The following is a 21,656-nucleotide window of genomic DNA, read 5'->3' on the forward strand; positions in this document are numbered from 1 at the left end:
ACTGAGGCTGTGATGAAATAAGAAAGCAGATGACACTGTACAAAGAAATATAAGAAATAAACATTCATTCATTAGTGTCTGACGATATACAGTAGACAAACTGTACAGGCGACTGCATCAACTCAATTCAACTCAACTCATTTAGTCTCTTAACCACCACAAAAATCCATAAAATAAAATCAGACTCAAGACTAACACTGTGATTAATGAGTCAACTAAAATTCAACATAATACAAGCACGGGCTCGGCCTACATGGTAGGATGTCCCAAAAAAAAGACAAAAAGTAAATATATATATATATATATATATAAATATGACATGGCCAAAGTTACATCTCATTGAAACAAAGGTGCACTCTTAAAAACTGTCATGCATACTCAAGTCAATTTCACACTTACACTGTGATTGAGTCAAAACATTTTTAAAAAATACAACCATTGTAAGATAATTACAACCACTTTAGATCTGAATTCTTTTCCTAATGCTGCTTGCTGATGCATTCGTCTTTGTCCTGACTACCGAGTTGTAAAACTCTTCATGAGTTCTATTGGCTCAGAGCTCTGAAGTGTCGATGCCTATTTCAGAAATACATAACATAATACTAATGTTAAAGACAACATCAGCCCAAAAAAAGAATATGTCCATTTTCTTCTCTTATGATGGTACTCATCTTGGAGTTTTCTGAAGCTTGTTTTCTCCTCCTCCAGGTTCTGTTTTAGGTCCTGATTCATTCGTTCCCACATGTCCTTTTTTTCCTTATCCCAGACCTCTCGATCTCTCTTCATGTCTTTTCTACTCTGCTCCAGTTTCCTCTCAGCAGTTTCCTTTTGCTCTCTTTCTGACTGAACTCTTTTCTCTGAAGCTTCCAGTTTTCTTTTCCAATCCTGTCGTAGAGTTTCTTCTTGTTTTTTCCGTCTGTTTTCGTATTCCTCTCGTTCTTTCTTTCTCTCCTCGCGCTCTTTGTTGATGCATTTTTCTTTGTCCTTCAGCTGTTTTGATCTTAGTTTTCTCTCCTGTTCAATTTCTTCTCTCTGATCACTGACTTTCCTTTTCAGTTTTTTCACTTCTTCCTCATGATTTCTCTTCATCTCCTTCATCTCTTCTTCCTTCTCTTTCCTCATCCTCTCCACTTGTATTTTTGTGGATTGCTCTGTGTCATCAAACATCTCAGCGTTGTAGCAGCTGCCACCATTTAGCGTTACCATGGTTTCGATCTTGGTCAGCAGCTCCTGGACTTGTGTGCGGTTTGATTCATCTTTGTTATTAAAGACCTGATATCTTCCTCCACAGTCGTTTATTAGTTGTTTGACAAAGTCGTCACAATCTTGAAGGTAACTCTCAAATGGCTGATCGTCCAGTTCATCTCCTCTGGTGAATATAATGATGATGAAATCTCCAGACTTTTGGCCAAAAACCCTCTTGATCAGTTCCACAGACTCTTTCTCCTCTGGCGTGAAGTTCCCGATCTGCAGAACCAGTAAGAACACATGAGGTCCAGGAGCCAACATGCTGAAGCATCTCTGAAGCTCCTGTTTCATTTGATCATCAGAGAGAGTTGTATCAAACAAGCCGGGGGTGTTGACCACAACAACAGGCCGTCCATCAATCTCTCCAGTTGCTGTTTCACAAGACGTGGTCGGTGGTTTTGGGACGATTCTGGGTTTGAACTGCTTTTTGCCCAGAATGGTGTTTGCTGTTGCACTCTTCCCACTGCCAGTCTTCCCAATCAGCACCATCCTGAGAGGCTCTCTGCTCTGCCTCTCATCATCACCTCCCATCCCACTCCTCTGTCTGACACCCTGAAGTTCAGCTTTGAGTTGTGTAACCTTCTCCATCTGAGCCTTGGTGAACATGTCCTTTGTGAAGCACCTGGATCCTTCAACTCTCATCTTGTCCACAGCCTCCAACAGCTCAGAGATCTGCTGTTTGTTCTTGATGTTGACAACAACAGATCTTCCTCCACAGCTCTGAAGCAGCTCCTGGATGTCTCTGCTCTTTCTTATAAAGCCAACAACAGCTGGAGCTGCAGGATCTGACTCCACAGTGAACAGAATCATGGTGAATTCATTGATTTGAGAGCTGAATGAGTTCTGGATGGTCTCTAACTCTTTCTTGTCTTCATCAGTGAGGGGACCCACAGGTAGGACCAGGATGAAGGCATGGACGCCCTCAGGATCACAGAGGGAGATACACCTGAGTGATTCCTCCAGAGGTTTTCCATACAAGGCAGGGAGCTCCACCAGGGAAACCTGACGTCCTCTCACCTCTCCCTGATGTTTAACACACTCTGATGAGCTGGAGACTGAATGAAGCTCTGTCTGACCTAAAATGGCCTCGGCTGCTGAAGTCTTCCCTGCTCCTCTCCTCCCACACAGAACCAGGTTTAAAGCTGGTTTCATGTGTTCAGACTTCGGTGTCATGGTTAAACCTGGATCCTCATCCTCAAACACATCACAGCTCAGATGATCTCCATTGTTTTCCTTTGCAGTTTGACCCAAGCGTGTTAACAGCTCTGAAAGTTCAAGGTTCTTCTGCCACAAGTATCTGTACCTACATGTTTTGATCATGTCCTTCAAGGGTGGATGGTTCATGTAGTTTCCACCTGAACTCTCTTCTCTGGGTGTTGATATCAGAACCAGTGATCGATCAAATGATTTAACACTGAAGAGTTTCAGGACTCTGCAGAGCTTCAGTTTCTGTTCCTCAGTGAAGTCTTCAGGCTGTAGAACCAGCAGGAACACATGAGGTCCAGGAGCAGAGAGACTCACAATGCTTTCCACATGTTCTGTCAGTTTGTGTTCAGAGATGTTGTAATGCAGCAGATCTGGGGTGTTGATGAGAACTATTTCTTTCTTCTTCAAATGTCCTGTGAATCTCTGACAGCAGTCTGGTTCTTCCTCAGTGTTGAACGCAGTCTCTCCCAGTATGAAGTTCCCCACTGAACTCCTCTCAGACCAGCTGTTCCCCAGCAGAACAACCCTCAGCTCAGACACTGAAAAGAAAGAAGTGAATTAGAAAGATGAACTACGACTAGAACCTTGACCTGACATTAGGGATTAGGGATGTCAGAAGAACTCACTTGCTGCCAAAATCCAGACAGTATAGTATATACACATAACAGTACTTGTTTTTGTACAGTACCATAGGTATATAAGAAGATAAGAAGAAGGAGGCACAGTAAACAATAACCACAACAAGCACATGTGGTAGCAACAGGTCCACCTCAACTTGTAAAAGAGAAACACGCCAATACATCAGGGACAAGTTATACACAACCAAAACCAAGTATGCGCCTCAAAGACAGGAATCAGGATCTCTGCACTAGGGATGTCATGATACCTGTAGGGATTGGTACCGTCATCATGACCTTTGTTAAAAGTGGTATTTGTTGTGCCGAACTTCATTCTATCCAGAGTCATTTGATTCTGGACATGACTTCATTTACGGGCTTCAGCTAAAAACGTCTTGGTCATGATTCAGCTGTAAAGACACGGCACTTTTGTCGGTTTGGTAACACAACTACTGAAGCACTTGCTGCTCTGATAACAGTTCCAGAAAAACTTTAAGTCGCTTTGGAAGAATAGCTCATAAAACATCCAAACACAGTCAACGCTGTTGAACTCACTGTAAGGGGGAAGCCATGGGATGCTGCTGCTGTGGCTCAGAGGTCTCTCCCTCACTTCCTCTGTAAGAAAACAGAACAATAACATTTCAGAAAAATCAAACCTCAGTCAAATTAACATTCAGATTCCTTTATACCGTCGAGCCTTCCTTCAGAAGAGAAATGACACTGGCAAACATTGTTTGCTCAGAGACTTAAGTCGTGTGGATGGTGCAGACAAGTCCATTAACACCAGGAATAGGATGATATATACATTTTTAAACATATCAAATAAATGATCAATAATTATTGATATTCCTATTATTTTCAGTGTGTATTCTCCTCAGCAAATCATCTCATGCCTGTCATCATTCTTCCTAACACATGTCGCATAAAAGAGATGGGCCACAACTTCCACAATCCTTGTTATATATTAAAAAATACTGTTCATTCCTCTACCTCTGAACAAATAAGAAGAGATATTATATATATATATAATATACTATATTATATTATATACATATTTCTGCTGTAAATCTGACCGTACTCACCAGATGTTGCAGCAGCGGCCATATTGTCACTGTGCTGGAAACACCAGAAGAAGCTCAGCTGGAGACCAACATTTGGTTTTCAAAATGCTGAAAACACAAAAGAACAAAATGTTTGAAGGTCATTCTCCAGGACACTTTTAACAACCGGGGGCAGCTCAGTCACTCCTCTCTATAAATGATCAAACCAACTTTATGGGTCAATACCGATAACTGCTGCAGACACAGGCGTGATGACACTGAAGACACTGAATCATACAAGACTACAACACTAATCTAGATTCCTTTTCCTGTCCTTGTCTCTGTTTCTCTGGTTTAAGAAAAACAAATCCTACAAAGTCTCTTAAAACACATCAGATGCTAAAAAGGCAAGAAGTGAAAAACAAATTGACAACTGACCTCTCATACAGGGAAAGCACAGGTTAGAAAAACATTCACAGCTGCATCCCTTGTAGGAGTTTGTCCCAGTACTGTGCATATTGTTTTTGGGTCGTCTGTCTGTCCATACGTATGTACACACAGTAACGCCTCGACAGCACTTATTCAAATTCACTTGGACTCAAGGATAAACTGACTGACTTAATTATGAGTTTTTCGACCACCTGAGAACCCCTTCCTTGCTCACCTGGAAAAGGCCAGTGTGGGATGATCCACGGTTCCTACCTGAGACTCTTAGTATTGCACTATTAAGCGCTTTAGTCAAGTGGCTGCTATCTCACGTTATTTTGTTAAATTACTGCACACGTACTGTATGTGTCTGATTTGTGTACATGTCTGGCCCGTTGTTTGTCTATTGTTTATGTGTTCTCACTAATTGTTTGTTCAAAATGCAAACAAATACAATATTAATAAAGTTATTTTCTTCTGTCACACGGTGACCTCAGAAAACACATTTTTGTCCATAACTCACAAATCCATACACTAATTATGACACTTAAGTCTATGAGCAGAAGATGAAGTGATGACATTTTATATCCAAAAGGTCAAAGGTCATTTTCACTGTGACATCATAATGTTATGCAAAAACACTAATAGTCATTATTCAACACTGTAACTCAGGATGGACTTGGCTGGTTGGTGGAGGAAACAAACAGGGAGGAGGTGATACTAGTTTTATTTGATTCTTTTTCCCTTTGTCTGTTGAGACAGCATCTTGAAATGGAGATTTTAAAGATAATCCTGCTGCAGGCCTCTAAGGCCAAGCTCTCCATCTTCACCTGTTAGACGTATTAGAGGTATAACTTTGGCCGGTAGCAGCAGTAGCAATACTGTAGTAGCTGTAACACTTCCACAGACAGTGAGCAGCAGCAGGAACACAGGTGTGTACAGAGCAGTAGTCCTAAGGCCAGAAGCCTCACAGTATATTTTTTACTGGATCTCCTTCCTTATTCTTTCTGTGATGGAAACAGAAACAGTCTTAAGTGAAATATATATTTAAAATCATACTAACTGCCAAACTCTTTAACATGTCATTCAAAAAAAAAACTGTTTCCATTCGTTAAAAATACAGATTGATCATTTACTTCCTGTACAACATGTTTGCCACACTCATCTAAAACAGCTGGTGTTTGTCTCCGCACTCGTGTTCAGCCTGTTTTATACACACACACACACACATATATATATATATATGTATATATACAGGCTGAACATGTATACACATACATATAATGTGAGTGATGTTCATTCTTGGTCTTCCTTTTGTAATTTCGTCAGCCGACTGCTTTTCAGCTGTTGTCACCGCGTGACCCTGCACCGCAATCAATCATTCACAATCACTTTGAATTACTTTCTAACCTCATGACGATATAAAAACTTTATAATACAAGTGTTTCGATCCATCAACACTGAATCTTAACATCTATATATTTCGTTTATTCCTGTGTTTGTAGTGGATTTCACTCACCAGCTGATTCTTTCTGCGCCATCGGCTCCAACGATAAAAGTGAAAGTAAAATTCGCGACTTTTAAAAGTTTTAAATCGGTATTTTCCTCAAGTTCAGATGAATCTTAAGAAGTTTAAAAGTTGCCTAAATATGTAGAAGACAAATCTTGATGATAAATTCAACAGGGAAACAAAACTATCTCCTACTCAACCTAACATGTCGGTCCTGAATCACTCTTGTTTCCTTGTAGAGTTGTGACGTTCACGAACCAACCGAATCTTTTGACCGGCTCATTAACATGAACGACGGGAACCGAGTCGCATTAGTTGGGAGCCGTTCTTTTTTTTTTTTGTATTAGTAGTACTAGTGGGCTGTATGCACATTTTTTTCCCTCTAATTTATTGTAGGTTTATCTATTTTTCTAATACTTGAAGTATTGTTTTTGAGTTTTCTATCAAAATATTCTTGTGTGAAACGTTTTTCTCTAAAATTTGCACTTAAACATGACAGTGTTACTGACCAACAACTTAGTATTTTTTTTACAGCACCTTTGATCTTTATTATAAGCCTTTATTATATAATTTTAAAATATTGTTTTGAGTTTTTCTGTATTGTTAAAAATGTTCTTGTGTGGAAATTTTGCACTAAAAGCTTTTGCATGGAACTTCATTATAGCCTGCTTTGTTTTTTATTGTGTATTTATAAATGTTTAGGTGTTGCATGAATAACATTAGTCAAAGTAGTTTTACACATGTACACACACTTTATACAAAGGGTAAATAGTGATCTCACTGTCAACTCAGAGGGATATGGCAGTGGAATATTTACAATGAATCCATATCAGACTTTAAAATCTCGTCCACACATGTCAAATGAAGCTATAATCAATATTTCAGAATAATTCAAACTGAAATATTGGTGGTAAATCTGAGTTCGAAATTATTCTGATCCAAATCTCAGCCCATCATTCCTCCGTGATTATTTCCAGGATAAAATGAATTAACCCCAGGCTGGCTTCTTAAAAGTGAATAAATATAAAAATGAGCCAATGAACGGATCCCAAAGATCCAGCTCCCTCCAAAGAGCCATAAATCCCATCTCTATTTCCTTGCCCTAACTTTTATTCAAACAGGAAGTTCACAAGTTGATGTCAGCACTCCACCTGTTGGACACAACAGTGAAAACACAGTTTTTATTCAAACCATTTTATTTGCCACTAATATTAATTTGCCATTAATATTAAATCGAACGAACCATTTCTAATTTAATTTATATCAAACTCACATTACTTTGATAACCAGTCCCATAAAGTAAATAGAAATGCAGGATATCAGTGGTTCATAGATTATTGCGGGATAAAAAGGAAATGCAATAAAAGGTTAAAATGTAAAGGAAATATAATTAAAAGGCAGAGTGAAAAACATTTAGATGGTGGGCAGAAGTATTTCTACTTGCTGTTACAAAAACTAATTTATAAATAACATTCCCCCTCATAAGTTACTGGGACCAAAGACAGAGTGCAAAAGGGAAATTGTCAGAATCCACAATGCAAAATATTATGTTTATTGTTTTTCTATTATTTGCAATTTTCAATGGAAGATTTATTTTTTTTATTATATCAAAGTGGGGGTGTCCTGGTCCTGGTGACCTGTATTTACAACATCCCTGGTCCTGCCAGGGCCCTTGGTTGCATGTCACCCCATCAACATTACCCAAAGCCCAGCCACATATAGAGATGATATACCCGAACATATTCCATCAACTGTATCAAAAATAAAAAGCTGTATCACTTTGTACATATTAATATTATGTTCCATTTAGTTTGGATTTTCATGCACAAACACGTTATATATTTTTCTTGTACTGTACAAAATAAACAAGGACAAATGTCATTTCCAGGGCGACATGGTGGTACAGTGGTCAGCACTGTCACCTCACAGCAAAAAGGTTCTGGGTTCAAACCTGGAACCAACAGGTTCATCAGTGACTCTAAATCACCTGTAGGAGTGAATGTTTCTGTATATCATCCCTGTGTAGCTGATGGATGTCATGTCCAGCTCTTTAGTAAAGAGTTATTTTTAACAGAACCAGACACTGAGCTGTGTGACATGAATATAATTATACATAAGAACAAACTGAGGCTGTGATGAAATAAGAAAGCAGATGACACTGTACAAAGAAATATAAGAAATAAACATTCATTCATTAGTGTCTGACGATATACAGTAGACAAACTGTACAGGCGACTGCATCAACTCAATTCAACTCAACTCATTTAGTCTCTTAACCACCACAAAAATCCATAAAATAAAATCAGACTCAAGACTAACACTGTGATTAATGAGTCAACTAAAATTCAACATAATACAAGCTCGAGTTCGGCCTACATGGTTGGATGTCCCAAAAAAAAAGACAAAAAGTAAATACGTATATATATAGATATATATGACATGGCCAAAGTTACATCTCATTGAAACAAAGGTGCACTCTTAAAAACTGTCATGCATACCTTCAAGCTTTCCATAGAATAAAATACATAAAGATCTTCTGAAACGGTGTGTACAATAGTGTGTGTAATTATGTACACAATATATCTACACAATACATATAGTGGCTGGTATGAAGCAGGTGCGCTTTTTCATATTTTGAAATTAGACAGCTAACACAACTTATACACTTAAGCAGATAGTTATACCACTAATACAGTGTATTTTGATGAAGACCAGTTCCAGTGTTTCCAGTCTCTCTACTCAGCGAGTTAGCCTAGCTCAGTTGTGAGACACATAGAGATAAAAAACAAAAAACAAAACATGATTTTTCTCATTTATCTCTCTCTGCTGCAAAGAAGTGAATTTCCAGTGAGCAGTGGTATTTACATTACACTTACTGATGGTAGTGACTACTATCTACTGTTATCTCTCTTAGCTAGCTAGCACAGGCCTCTCCTGGAATTCATACACACTTTTGATCAGACTTTTAAAGGTGTTTGAACCATGAATATGACAATATTCAAAATTTTATATCCAGGAATAACTACTGAAATACTAGATATACTACTATTGGAATACTAGTGTGCATGTAAAAGCAATCACTGAGAGGACGGGACCTCTGAAGAGAGGGACACTTCTGGCCACTGGAGTTACTGTAAGATAGCAATTGATGATTAGTAAATATTTCTAAACTGCGACATTAAGTCTTTTTCTACATATTCTATATAGAGAAGATGAGACCTGTGGGTCTGGAGGCTTTAATTACTCACCAGTATTTAGAACTGTATTTTATATTTTTAATTATATTTTATGTTACTTGATCATCACTGCTTTTATGCACCAGAAATGTGATTTTACAGGTTTAACCAACTCATTTCAAAGTAGCTGTATCCTGGTTGTTGAGTTTCCAGCCACATTGGAAAATTAAAACAATTACTGTTGTCCATTTTTATTTTAAGTCACATAGTAAACTGGGGTTTGAGAAAACCTACTCAACAACCAGAGAACTGAATGTAGAAGACATAAAGGTGTTTGCACATCAGGAACAACATTTTTCAGAGGTGACTTTAAAGGTATAATATGCAGGACTTAAAGTAAAAAAAACAATGCATAGACTCATATAACAATACAAAAGTAATCTGTAAATTTGAACATAACCACTGTGAAACTATCAGAGAATAACATTATATTTCTCTGATTCACTGCTTTGTTCTCACAAACGCCGCTTCCTCTCTTTATTCTTGCTTGACCACCGCTGCTCTCTCGCACTTGCTCATTGTAAACGTTGTATAGTGTGTTTAGAAAAATCATATAGTACCTTTAACGCACCACAAACATTCACAATGTTAGTTGGCTGGCTAGTTTCTATTGTCTTTCCTCTCTGTATTTTACTTAATCACTCCTAGTGTAAACTTTATAAATATACCTTTATCTGCAAAGTCTATAAATGTCAAACTGCAACTTTTACCTGACTAGCAAGTTGTAAAACTCTTCTTCTTCTCTTCTTTTGGCTTAGGACTCTGTAGTGTGTGAGGATACCTATCTAAGAAATAACATATAACAAGTGATACTAGAATAAACAGTTCTCCTGTTGGAGATTTCTGTATCTTGTTTTCTCGTCCTCCAGATTCTGTTCAAGTTCGAGAATTTTTTTTCCCATGTCCTTTCTTTCCTTATCCCAGGCCTCTCGATCTCTCTTCATCTCTTCTCTACTCTGCTCCAGATTCCTCTCAGCATTTTCCTTTTGCTCTTTTTCTGACTGAACTCTTTTCTCTGAAGCTTCCAGTTTTCCTCTCCATTCCTGTTGTAGAGTTTCTTGTTGTTTTTTCCATCTCTTTTCATCTTCCTCTCGTTCTTTCTTTCTCTCCTCACGCTCTTTGTTGATGTGTTCGTCTTTGTCCTTCAGCTGTTTTGCTCTTTGTTCTTTCTCCTGTTCAATTTCTCCTCTCAGTTTTTTAAATTCTTCCTCATGATTTCTCTTCATCTCCTTCATCTCTTCTTCCTTCTCTTTCCTCATCCTCTCCACTTGTATTTTTGTGGATTGCTCTGTGTCATCAAACATCTCAGCGTTGTAGCAGCTGCCACCATTTAGCGTTACCATGGTTTCGATCTTGGTCAGCAGCTCCTGGACTTGTGTGCGGTTTGATTCATCTTTGTTATTAAAGACCTGATATCTTCCTCCACAGTCGTTTATTAGTTGTTTGACAAAGTCGTTACAATCTTTGATATAACTCTCAAATGACTGATCGTCCAGTTCTTCTCCTCTGGTGAATATAATGATGGTGAAATCTCTAGACTTTCTCCCAAAATATTTCTTGATCAGTTCCACAGAGTCTTTCTCCTCTGGTGTGAAGTTCCCAATCTGCAGAACCAGTAAGAACACATGAGGTCCAGGAGCCAACATGCTGAAGCATCTCTGAAGCTCCTGTTTCATTTGATCATCAGAGAGAGTTGTATCAAACAAGGGGGGTGTTTTTACCACAACAACAGGCCGTCCATCAATCTCTCCAGTTGCTGTTTCACAAGACGTGGTCGGTGGTTTTGGGGCAATTCTGGGTTTAAAATGCTTTATGTCCAAAATGGTGTTTGCTGTTGCACTCTTCCCACTGCCAGTCTTCCCAATCAGCACCATCCTGAGAGGCTCTCTGCTCTGCCTCTCATCATCACCTCCCATCCCACTCCTCTGTCTGACATCCTGAAGTTCAGCTTTGAGTTGTGAAACCTTCTCCATCTGAGCCTTGGTGAACATGTCCTTTGTGAAGCATCTGGATCCTTCAACTCTCATCTTGTCCACAGCCTCCAAAACCTCAGAGATCTGCTGCTTATCCTTGATGTTGACAACAACAGATCTTCCTCCACAGCTCTGAAGCAGCTCCTGGATGTCTCTGTTCTTTCTTATAAAGTCAACATCAGCTGGAGCTGCAGGATCTGACTCCACAGTGAACAGAATCATGGTGAAGTCATTGACTGGAGAGCTGAATGAGTTCTGGATGGTCTCTAACTCTTTCTTGTCTTCATCAGTGAGGGGACCCACAGGTAGGACCAGGATGAAGGCATGGACGCCTTCAGGATCACAGAGGGAGATACACCTGAGTGATTCCTTCATCACTTCCTCCTGAGGTTTTCCATACAAGGCAGGAAGCTCCACCAGGGAAACCTGACGTCCTCTCACCTCTCCCTGATGTTTAACACACTCTGATGAGCTGGAGACTGAATGAAGCTCTGTCTGACCTAAAATGGCCTCGGCTGCTGAAGTCTTCCCTGCTCCTCTCCTCCCACACAGAACCAGGTTTAAAGCTGGTTTCATGTGTTCAGACTCTTCAGAGAAGGTGAGGAAGGTTTCTTTGTTTTCACGCACAATGTTCTCAATCTTCTCCATCAACAGTTTGTGGTTACTTTCAACCACGTTATAGTGTCTTCCATCGCAGTCTTTAAGCAGCTCATTCACAGTGGAATGTGTTCCACTTTCCTTCTCTGTCATGACGACCATCGAGTGTTTAAAAGCATCTGGACCAAACAGACTCAGGATGAACTTCAGTGTTCGTCTGTTCTCCTCAGTGAAATCAGAAGGTTTCACTAACAGCAGCAGAACATTTGGTCCAGGAGAACAAAGATTCACGCAGGTTCTTGCCTCTTTTCTCACTTTCTGCTCAGGCAAACTGAACATGTCTGATGTTTTTACTACAGTTAGAGATTTTCCTCTCCGCTCTCCACAGGTGGCCACACATTGTTTGATTGGAAAATCTTTGAGGAAATGAAATGCTGGAGCTCCCATAATGAAATTGCCAAGTTTTGTTTTTTTCTTCTCACATTTTCCGACCAGCAGAATCCTGAGCACAGGCCCTATAACACAACCAAGAGAAAAAACATATGGTCACAATTCAGAGTTGGTGACAACAGGTGAGTGGACACAAATTCAGCCACTAGGGCCAAGCAGGTACTCAACCATAGTGAAAATTGAGCTTTACGGACAGCATTGGTACAGCTGTTTAAACAGTTCACAGGAAGCAAAGGAGGAAAAGGTAGACATATGATGGCTGGATGAAGGGCAAGGGTGGTCGAAACACAGAAGTGACATGTAAGAAAAGTTGAATTGAGGGCAAATGGACTTAGACTTAGACCAAGATACTTGAAGATGGTTCACTTCTTATCCATGAGGCTTCTTTGGTTCTGTCTGGTGAAGAGATCCAGGTATTTAACCTCTGTGTAGGTCATTATCAACCGTGTTGTGCCAGTCATGCCATCATGCAGTGTGCCGTAAAACTGACGTAAAACGTGAGTGGCGGTCATTCTCACTGGAGTAAACGCAGTTCATGTTCGTGTTCATCATTTGTAAACAGATTCGTTCAGTTAGGCGTTCACAAAAAATATGAACGTGTACAATGAACGCTGTTCATTGTACAGAAGCCTCTTGGATGAGAAGTGAAACTTCTTCAAGTATCTACAACCAAGTCCAATTGCCCTCAATTCAACTTTTCTTGGATAACCATGACCTGATGACTGAGAATCTTCACAGACAGAAGCTACACATAAGTAGTGATGGTTAAAAGAAGCTTTCTGAAGCACTAAATCACTGTGAATCAGTTGTGTTGAAAATGGTCCATAGTTTGAAAACATCTGATAGAGTCAAAAATGGTGATATCTGTTGGCCAAAGGTTTGGTACTGTATATGAGAAGATGGATTACATCTGATACCATGATGAAATAGTTGGGCCACAATATTAGTGGGATCGCAATGTTCATTATTACTATTTCTTTCAAAAAAGCGTGTACACCCCCCCTAATATGAATGTGGCATAACAGAGCTTGTTTGGGATGGTCACTTGAGTTTTTGCAGGATGAAGAAAGGTATTGAAACATCTTGCAGCGATAGTTCTGCTTTGAAAGATCAATACTGTGTGGAATACCCTGCTTTGAGCAGAACATCTCTACACAGGTTTCAGATGTGTAACAAGCAGACACGGCAAAACACGGCACCCTATCAGGGAATCACTGACGAAGAAATCCGGTTGGTCAAGACTACACTATAAACTAGGGATGCTGCGATCACGTTTTTTTTTTTCTGCCAATACTGATATCGATACCGATCATCTGTGGTCGAGATCAGCCAATCCACGACTGATAACGTTCATTTTTGGCATGCGTTGCAGATGGCGTACATTATATCAGTCTCACACACTTTGTAGAAGTTTCACAAGGCTGATATGTTGTTCTGTTTTGGCGCATTGAACAATGTGGGAGGCGGGACTACACTGCACAGCACACACCTTCTCTCAGCCGCAGACACCAGAGTATTAACCACAGGTGATCGGGTTTAAGGTGATCGGTGACTAGGAGCATTAATGCTGATCTCCTGATCATGTATTTTTAATGACAATCGGCCAATCATGATCGGCAGAGTCTCTGCTGCTGTGGAGAGTCCCAGCATCTGATCAAGTACCTATGATACAGATTGATTAAGTAGCTAAACTTGTGTTCACTCTCACTTAATATTTTTTCTAATTTGGAGAAAAATTTGTCAGGTACCTAGTTAGTGTAACAGACTGCAAACAATGTTATTTTGACACCAACACATATATTGTTTTCGTGTTGTCCCTCCCGTTCTCGTGAATGCAATATCTCAGTAACGCCTTGATGGAACTTCTTCAAATTTGGCACAAACATTCACTTGGACTCAAGTATGATTAGATTTTGGGGGGTCAAAGTTCAAAGGTCAATGTCACAGTAACGTCACAAAACACATTTTTGGCCATAACTCACGATTTCTACACTAATAACGACACAATTTAACTCAAATGTCTATAAGGACAAAATGAAGTGATGATATTTCATATCCAAAGGGTCAAGGGTCAACTTCCCTGTGACATCATAATGTTCTGCAAAAACACTTCTGGCCATTATTCAATGCTGTAACTCAGGAAGGGGAGTTTGTGGTTAGGGTCAGGGCATACAACCACTAGGAAGTGATTCTAGTTTTTGTATTTAATATAAATATTGGGCCATCTAAATGTTACTTTTACTTCTACTACCTAGACTACTTTTACTTGAGAGCAGCTGTTGGCTAATACACCCACCTCTAACAGCTGCAATGAAAATGCTGTTACTTTTGATCAATTTACAGAAGGCAATACCAGGTGTGTCATGTAATGTCATGTAAATTGCTGTAGTATATTTATTCAGTTCACTTACTCTGGTTGGTTGTACTTTCCACTGGTGAAGGAGTGTGTGACTTGATTGCTGTGAAAAGACAAAACCATCAATTACAAGATGCCATCTTCATCCAGATGTTTTACTGTATGTGATGAGAATTTTTAAGTCACTCTCAGTGGACACCAAAGTTTTTTTCTGAATACCAGAATCATTTAAACCAGAAAGAGTCAACCATAATATTAAGTTGACTTAATGTTCAAACTTAATCAAGGATCATTTGTATTCATCACATTATAATAAATGGGTCCTGAACCTACCAACAGCTGCTCTAAAAGGATCCAAGCGGACACTGTCCGTTTCCCCTTGTTTCAGGCTTCCAAGACCACTGGTTAAGTCAGACTTTGTGTCCTCAAACACGTCACAGATCACATGATCTCCGTTGTTCTCTTTTACAATTTGGCTGAAGCGTGTTAAGAGCTCGTCAAGTTCAAGGTTCTTCTGTAACAATAATCTGTATTCACATATTCTGATCATGTCTCCTAATGGTGGATGTTGCATATAGTTTTCAATGGAACCTGAACTCTCCTCTCTGGGTGCTGATATCAGAACCAGTGAATGGTCAAATGATTGATCAATGAAGAGTTGAAGGACTCTGCAGAGCTTCAGTTTTTGTTCCTCAGTGAAGTCTTCAGGCTGTAGAACCAGCAGGAACACATGAGGTCCAGGATTAGAGAGACTCACACAGTTTTTCACATTTTCTATCAGTTTGTGTTCAGAGATGTTGTAATGCAGCAGATCTGGGGTGTTGATGAGAACTATTTCTTTCTTCTTCAAATGTCCTGTGAATCTCTGACAGCAGTCTGGTTCTTCCTCAGTGTTGAACGCAGTCTCTCCCAGTATGAAGTTCCCCACTGAACTCCTCTCAGACCAGCTGTTCCCCAGCAGAACAACCCTCAGCTCAGACACTGAAAAGAAAATTATTCAAATCATTTGGCATATTTGCTATTACAACACATAATGCAGTATATCAACAATGATTTCAATGAGTTTTTTTAGTTTCTTAAATCTTACACTTTGACAGCTTCTCATATGAAACGCTGTAATATTAGATTTTAAAATAAAAAAACAATTCAGACTCACTGTTAGGTGGCAGGCCTACAATGCTGCTTCTGCGCTTCCTGGGTTCTATCTTATCTGAAACTGTAAAAAAAACAGAAGTAAACAAGGTCATTCTTTATGTCTTCTACATCTGTTCTCTAACGGACACGTTTGGGATACAACCAACGACATCAGACAAATTTGCAATGACTATTAGTGTCTGCTGACAAGTATGATTTTACCAGCTATGAGCATATTTTCTCCTTGATCATATTGTATTAAATAAAGAAAGACAAAGGTAATTAAAAAAAATAAAGTGACATTCATTGAATACCCAAATCACTATCGGGTATAACTCACCTCTTTTGAAAAGACATTTACACTGAATATTTGGCTGCTTTTACCTCAGTGTTCCCTCCACAGATAAAAACAACCATGTTCCTCAAGACCAGGGACAGTTCTGGGTTATTATTATTATCATTGTTACCATTTTATTTTACTTACTTTACCCGCAGATAAATTTAGTTTGATTTGATTTTTAGATTTTAATACTTGATCCAACTCTACTGGACTGAAATTCACTTTTTACTTGATGAAGTTCATTGGTTTATTTATGGTTTAATTTGTTTTCTTATTTTATCCATGATATATAAAATGTTATTGAAGGTTCTCATTCAGTTTGACTCACAGTAAGGACGACCAAAGTCAGGGCTTCTGCTGCGCTTCACAGGATTTGAATAATCATCATCTATAAAAATACAGAAAAACACAAACACAGATATAAATCCCTTTATACTGACCAGTAATGTTCTGTACACAATCATGACAAAACAGTGGCGGTCATCAGTTGATGTCAGCATCTAAACTTGAACCTGCAGGTCTGGAAAAAATACCAGGTCCAGGTTGTGTTGTTGTGAGAAGCTTCAGGCCTGGATCAGCTCTGACTGCCAGCACTCTCAGTCCATGTGAGCCCTTCAAGCACAACTGTAAAAACAGCTTGTACTTGTTATTATTTGGCATTAATAACAATTTCAAGTTGTTCAGCCTTAAAAACTGAAATTATCAGCATTTAAAGTAAAAACTGAAATTGTGCAAAACGACAAATCAAACCAGTCGCAGTTGTTGTTTTCCCATCCAGTGCCCACGATGTTTAAATAGATATACACTTTCACCCTTTTGAGCACCCATGGGTTTTAAGTTCCTCTACAGACATATTGTATACTCTGTACAAATCCTCTGCTATGATTATTATTTTGTTGAACCTGATTTTCATACATAAAAAAACATGTAAAACTGGGGCTGAAGGTCATCTACTCTAGATACTGATCTACTCTGGATCGGGCCTTTTCCCCCACCCACCTGCTTTCTCCAGGTTGACAGGTGAAAGAGCAGTGAGTACCAAGATGATGATGATGATGATGATGATGCATACAACTGTGAGACGGTTATTCTAGTTTGAATGTGTTTTTGAAATAAAGTCTGTGTTTAACACCAGCTTGAGACATTGTCACATTTTATTCTACAAAATAAAACATGTCAGTTAATACTCAAGTCCTGATTTCTTTAAGCTTTTATGTCTCGGTTGCTAACGAGGGTCTACATGAGATGACAGAGGCTGTCAGGGACGTTAAACGTCATCATTTTGAACATGAAAACTAATCTACTCACCAGTCCACCTTTACAGCCTGGTTAACTCACCAGTCCACCTTTACAGCCTTGTTGTGTTTATACAAACTGTCACTAACTCTGTCAGAGGAAAGGCTTTAGTAGAAGAGGTCAGAGCTGAATTAAACTACAAGTTGAAGTTTAGTGGTGGTGACACTGAAGTCATGTGACTGTGGTGTCTTTGATTTATAGCCTAACCAAACCAAACAGCCTCAGGTGCATTATCACCCGCTTCTGGGCTGGAGTAGAGCTGAAGTGTATTAAATCTCACCTGGATTTTATCCAGGTATGAGACACTTGAAATGACAGGAGTAAAAGTGGCCAAAGACTGTCTTGGTCTGGGTCTCAGATTCAGGCCTTTGCAGAACTCGACAGGTTTCGACATGTTGTTCAGATCACAGAACACTCACAGAATCTTTCAACTGCAAGTATCAAACAAAATATGATGCTTCAGACTAAAACAAAACTTTCAGAAGTAGCAGAGGAAAGTTACTTAGTGACAGAAAAGTCCCTCTATACACATTTTCCTGTCAAGACTTCAGTCTGAGGACAAAGTGTTGTTATGATGTGTGTGACATGAGGACAGTGTGAGAAGACAGTGAGTTATAAAGTCTGACTGGACTCACCTGGTGCTGCAGCCGCCATCTTGTCGTCTGCTGAGAACATCAGAGACTAAATCAGCTGGAGGGAAGAGGAACCAGAGTTTAGCTTCTCTGTTATTCACATACTCAGATGCCATAACTCATTATCAAGTGTTTAGTTAATGTGTTTGGACAAACAGTGAGAGTTTCAGCTCTGTGGGCTCTGATCTGTGATCAATAAATGTTCTCTAGGCTATGTTTCACATGTTTCAATAGAAAAGGGCACTGCACTCCAAGGGGCCCCTGACATCCTACACTTATTGGAGACGGGACACTGGATGCAATAATAGAGAGAATAAAACAATCCAATTATTACCCTGTGATAATGGACTTCACCCAGCACCATAATGCAAACATGTGACCCACCCCCAGCTAACTCTGAGTGGGCGCCTTTCCTGCAGCACAGAGCAGGTGAGTTTTCAGTACCAACACTGTCAGTTTCTGTCTGAACTACAACAAACATACCTGTTAACTGACAAACTGCATTTTTCACAGCTGACAGGATTCACCTCCAAATATAGACATTATTTTCGGAAGGTTTCTTCTTATTCGAAAGCAAAAATGGCACTGTTTCAGCTCAGAGAAGTGTTTGGATCACAGTGCAAATTATACAGTGGCAATCAGGGGGGTCAACTTTTGTGTTACCGTCCCTACAGTATCTTGCTTGATTAACTAAAGCTTTTAATTAGAATGAAAAACTAGCTAACATTAGTTAGCTAAACTGTACCTTAAGGCTAAGGTTAGAATCTAGCTAACATTAGTTAGCTAAACTGTAACTTAAGGCTAAAGTTAGAAACACAAAACATTAGTTAGTTAAACTGTAACTTAAGGCTAGAGTTAGAAACAAAACATTAGTTAGCTAAACTGTAAACTTCAGGCTAAAGTTAGGAACTAGTTGACATTAGTTAGCTAAACTGTAAACTTCAGGCTAAAGTTAGGAACTAGTTGACATTAGTTAGCTAAACTGTAAACTTCAGGCTAAAGTTAGAAACACAAAACATTAGTTAGCTAAACTGTAAACTTAAGGTTAAAGTTAGAAACACAAAACATTAGTTAGCTAAACTGTAAACTTAAGGCTAAAGTTAGAAACACAAAACATTAGTTAGCTAAACGTTAACTTAAGGCTAAAGTCACAAACTAGCTAATAGTCTTCATCCATAGATACCTGACACAGGTAAGAAAGCAAAGCGTATCAAACAAGCTAGATAGTTAGCTACTGCTACTACCAACAATATCTACCCTTCTTCAGTGAACAGAGACTCAATGAGGGAGCCACTAATGGAGTGAGTGAGGCAGGCAGACGAGACGTTCAGGCAACGTCAGGTAAGGAAATGGTACGGTCTGAAATCGTATTATTAAAAGATTCTCCCGGACATTTATATGGGAAATTAACTGTAGTAATAAGTAAGAAGGATATAAATGTTTCAACCCCCCTAAACTGTTGTTTTTGCCTCAATCATACCGTATCATATCATATCATACCTCTTATCCTCCCAACCCCCATATTTCTATGTTGAGCTCTATAATGCATCTAAGTTGAAGTCTGATAATTTGACTCTTCTTCACAGTCATTATGTTCAGTTCAGTTTCTTTCTATATATTTAATTCTCATTCTTTAAGGGCAAATGTTCAGTAACTGGAAAAAAACTTAAAAGGTAAAGAAGGAGGGTTTGTTCTTTGTAGAGCTTTCTTAAGATAAATGGATTCTTATAAAACATATTTAATTCTTCATGTAAAGATTATTAAATCTTTATATGAACACATTTAACTATGATAAACGTGGACGCGGGGGAGAACGTTCCTGATCTGGATGCTCTAGTGCTGTTAAGAAACTTCTTTAACCACCAGTAACTGTTTTAACCACTCAAATTACCGCTGACATTAATGTCGAATGCTGAAAGTTTTTCACTTTAAACGCCGATTCAAACGGTTTCCTTTCCCTTCTCGCTTAAACCAAATCACAGATATTTTTCCTGCCTGGAAGCGGCCGTTTCCGCCTGGATCCTGGAGCAGTTGCTGTTTCACGGAGCTGACGGTGTTTGTCAGTGTAAAGTGAGTTTGAACAGGAAGTTGTTTCCTGATGTTAGTGAACTTCTGTTTCCAAATCACACTCACCTGTGGATGATCAATATTCGGCCCGTGTCCCCGTGATGACCGCACGGACACACTTGATTTATTTCAGCGTTTCCTTGGAATTTCCTGTCCACCGGATTTTCTGAAGGCGCGATCAGTCCCCGCCCAACTGAAACTGAAACTTTCAAACATTTAAAAAAAACTTTTAACATTGAAAGACGCTCATGTATTATTTTCTCAAACTAAAACATATTTATTTTCTCTTCATCCTGTTTTCATTCTTAAACTTTCCTCTGATGTGCAGTTTAATGTCATGTTTTGTTTAAATCTAATACTTGCTGCAATATCTGCATTTCTGAGTGGAAGAGAAAAAAAAACAGATTCCATTCATTTTTTTTGCAGTGATGTTGCAAGGTGTTCTTCCTCACATCCATATCGATTATTGATGACGTCAGAATATCTGCAGAGAAAAGGATTCCCATTAAATCTGCCCGAAGAACTACTGTTACACAGACTTTTGTCTCTTTATTATACATAAAAACTGAACTTTACATCAGTGAAGGTTCAACAAATGATATGCCATGTATCAAAGGGTCATAGATATTCATTGATCATAGTTTGAACATCATTAAAAATGATTTGGCTGGCTTTTGATTTAAAATGTCCACTGCCTAAAATGGTGTTTCCAACTGCACTCATGTTTTACTATTGCTCTTTGTACCTTTTCCATCACAGCTCACGTCCATTGTTCTCTTTTACAATTTGATTCAAACAGCTGTGAATGTTCAAGGTTCTTCAGCTTCAAGTATCTGTACCTACACCTTCTGATCATGTCTTTTAATGGTGGATGGTTCATGTGGTTTTCACCTGAACTCTCCGCTTTGGGTGTTGATATCAGAACCAGTGAATGATCAAATGATTGATCACTGAGGAGCCAGATCTGGGGTGTTGATGAGAACCATTTGTTTCTCCTTCAACAGTCCTCTGACTCTCTGACAGCGGGCTGGTTCTTCCTCAGTGTTGAACTCAGTCTCTCCCAGTATGAAGTTCCCCACTGAACTCCTCTCAGACCAGCTGTTCCCCAGCAGAACAACCCTCAGCTCAGACACTGAAAGACAAAACACTGAATAAGAAAAGGCTAATTAAACTGAATTTAACAGGTGTGAGGGTATCACTACTTCTTCAGTAAGGACTTGGAGAAACTTAAATGTGACTTACAGGTTATACATAATATTTAACATATTCTGTCTCAGTTCAGTTTGACTCACTGTGAGGAGGCAGAAGTTCAAAGCTGTCACTGTGAAGACACAGACATGTCAATATTCATGCAGTCATCTTTGCATTTGCACTGTAGTAGGTCTGGTTATAACAATAACATTGTAGAGGATATGGGATACACAGACAGTTATATACAGGGTGTATATTGCAAATATCGGCTGTATTTATGGCAGAACAGTTGTATTAGATTGCATTAGACTGTACAGGTGTACCTAATAAAGTGAAT

At 39.1% G+C, this 21,656-nt stretch overlaps 2 protein-coding genes across 2 annotated transcripts; both read right to left on the bottom strand.

The window, feature by feature from the left end:
* Positions 1–319: 319 nt before the first annotated feature.
* Positions 320–6,266, bottom strand: LOC111239359 (GTPase IMAP family member 8-like). The gene is made up of 4 exons (XM_022769221.1): positions 6,057–6,266; positions 4,154–4,240; positions 3,627–3,686; positions 320–2,993 (listed from the first exon to the last, which is right to left on the bottom strand). The coding sequence occupies exons 2-4, from the start codon at positions 4,173–4,175 to the stop codon at positions 577–579; spliced, it is 2,499 nt and encodes an 832-aa protein (XP_022624942.1). The 5' UTR covers positions 4,176–4,240; positions 6,057–6,266; the 3' UTR covers positions 320–576.
* Positions 6,267–8,802: 2,536 nt separating this feature from the next.
* On the bottom strand, positions 8,803–20,234 carry LOC111239353 (GTPase IMAP family member 8-like). The gene is made up of 7 exons (XM_022769216.1): positions 20,195–20,234; positions 18,065–18,119; positions 16,462–16,521; positions 15,816–15,875; positions 14,993–15,640; positions 14,715–14,762; positions 8,803–12,368 (listed from the first exon to the last, which is right to left on the bottom strand). The coding sequence occupies exons 2-7, from the start codon at positions 18,102–18,104 to the stop codon at positions 10,096–10,098; spliced, it is 3,129 nt and encodes a 1,042-aa protein (XP_022624937.1). The 5' UTR covers positions 18,105–18,119; positions 20,195–20,234; the 3' UTR covers positions 8,803–10,095.
* Positions 20,235–21,656: the final 1,422 nt, after the last annotated feature.

Source organism: Seriola dumerili, unplaced genomic scaffold, assembly GCF_002260705.1.
Source record: "Seriola dumerili isolate Sdu_G_001 unplaced genomic scaffold, Sdu_1.0 BDQW01002305.1, whole genome shotgun sequence".
Lineage (NCBI taxonomy): Eukaryota > Metazoa > Chordata > Actinopteri > Carangiformes > Carangidae > Seriola > Seriola dumerili.

Bases quoted from the DNA above. Each gene is read 5' to 3' on its own strand.
- LOC111239359 (XM_022769221.1), bottom strand. From the start codon at position 4,175: ATGGCCGCTGCTGCAACATCTG. The intron at 3,687-4,153 runs GTGAGTACGGTC...GTTTTCTTACAG, and splicing joins GGCCGCTGCTGCAACATCTG to AGGAAGTGAGGGAGAGACCT. The intron at 2,994-3,626 runs GTGAGTTCAACA...CTTTCTTTTCAG, and splicing joins CCCATGGCTTCCCCCTTACA to TGTCTGAGCTGAGGGTTGTT.
- LOC111239353 (XM_022769216.1), bottom strand. From the start codon at position 18,104: ATGTTCTCAGCAGACGACAAGATGGCGGCTGCAGCACCAG. The intron at 16,522-18,064 runs GTGAGTCCAGTC...GTATTTTTATAG, and splicing joins GATGGCGGCTGCAGCACCAG to ATGATGATTATTCAAATCCT. The intron at 15,876-16,461 runs GTGAGTCAAACT...TTTTTTTTACAG, and splicing joins TGACTTTGGTCGTCCTTACT to TTTCAGATAAGATAGAACCC.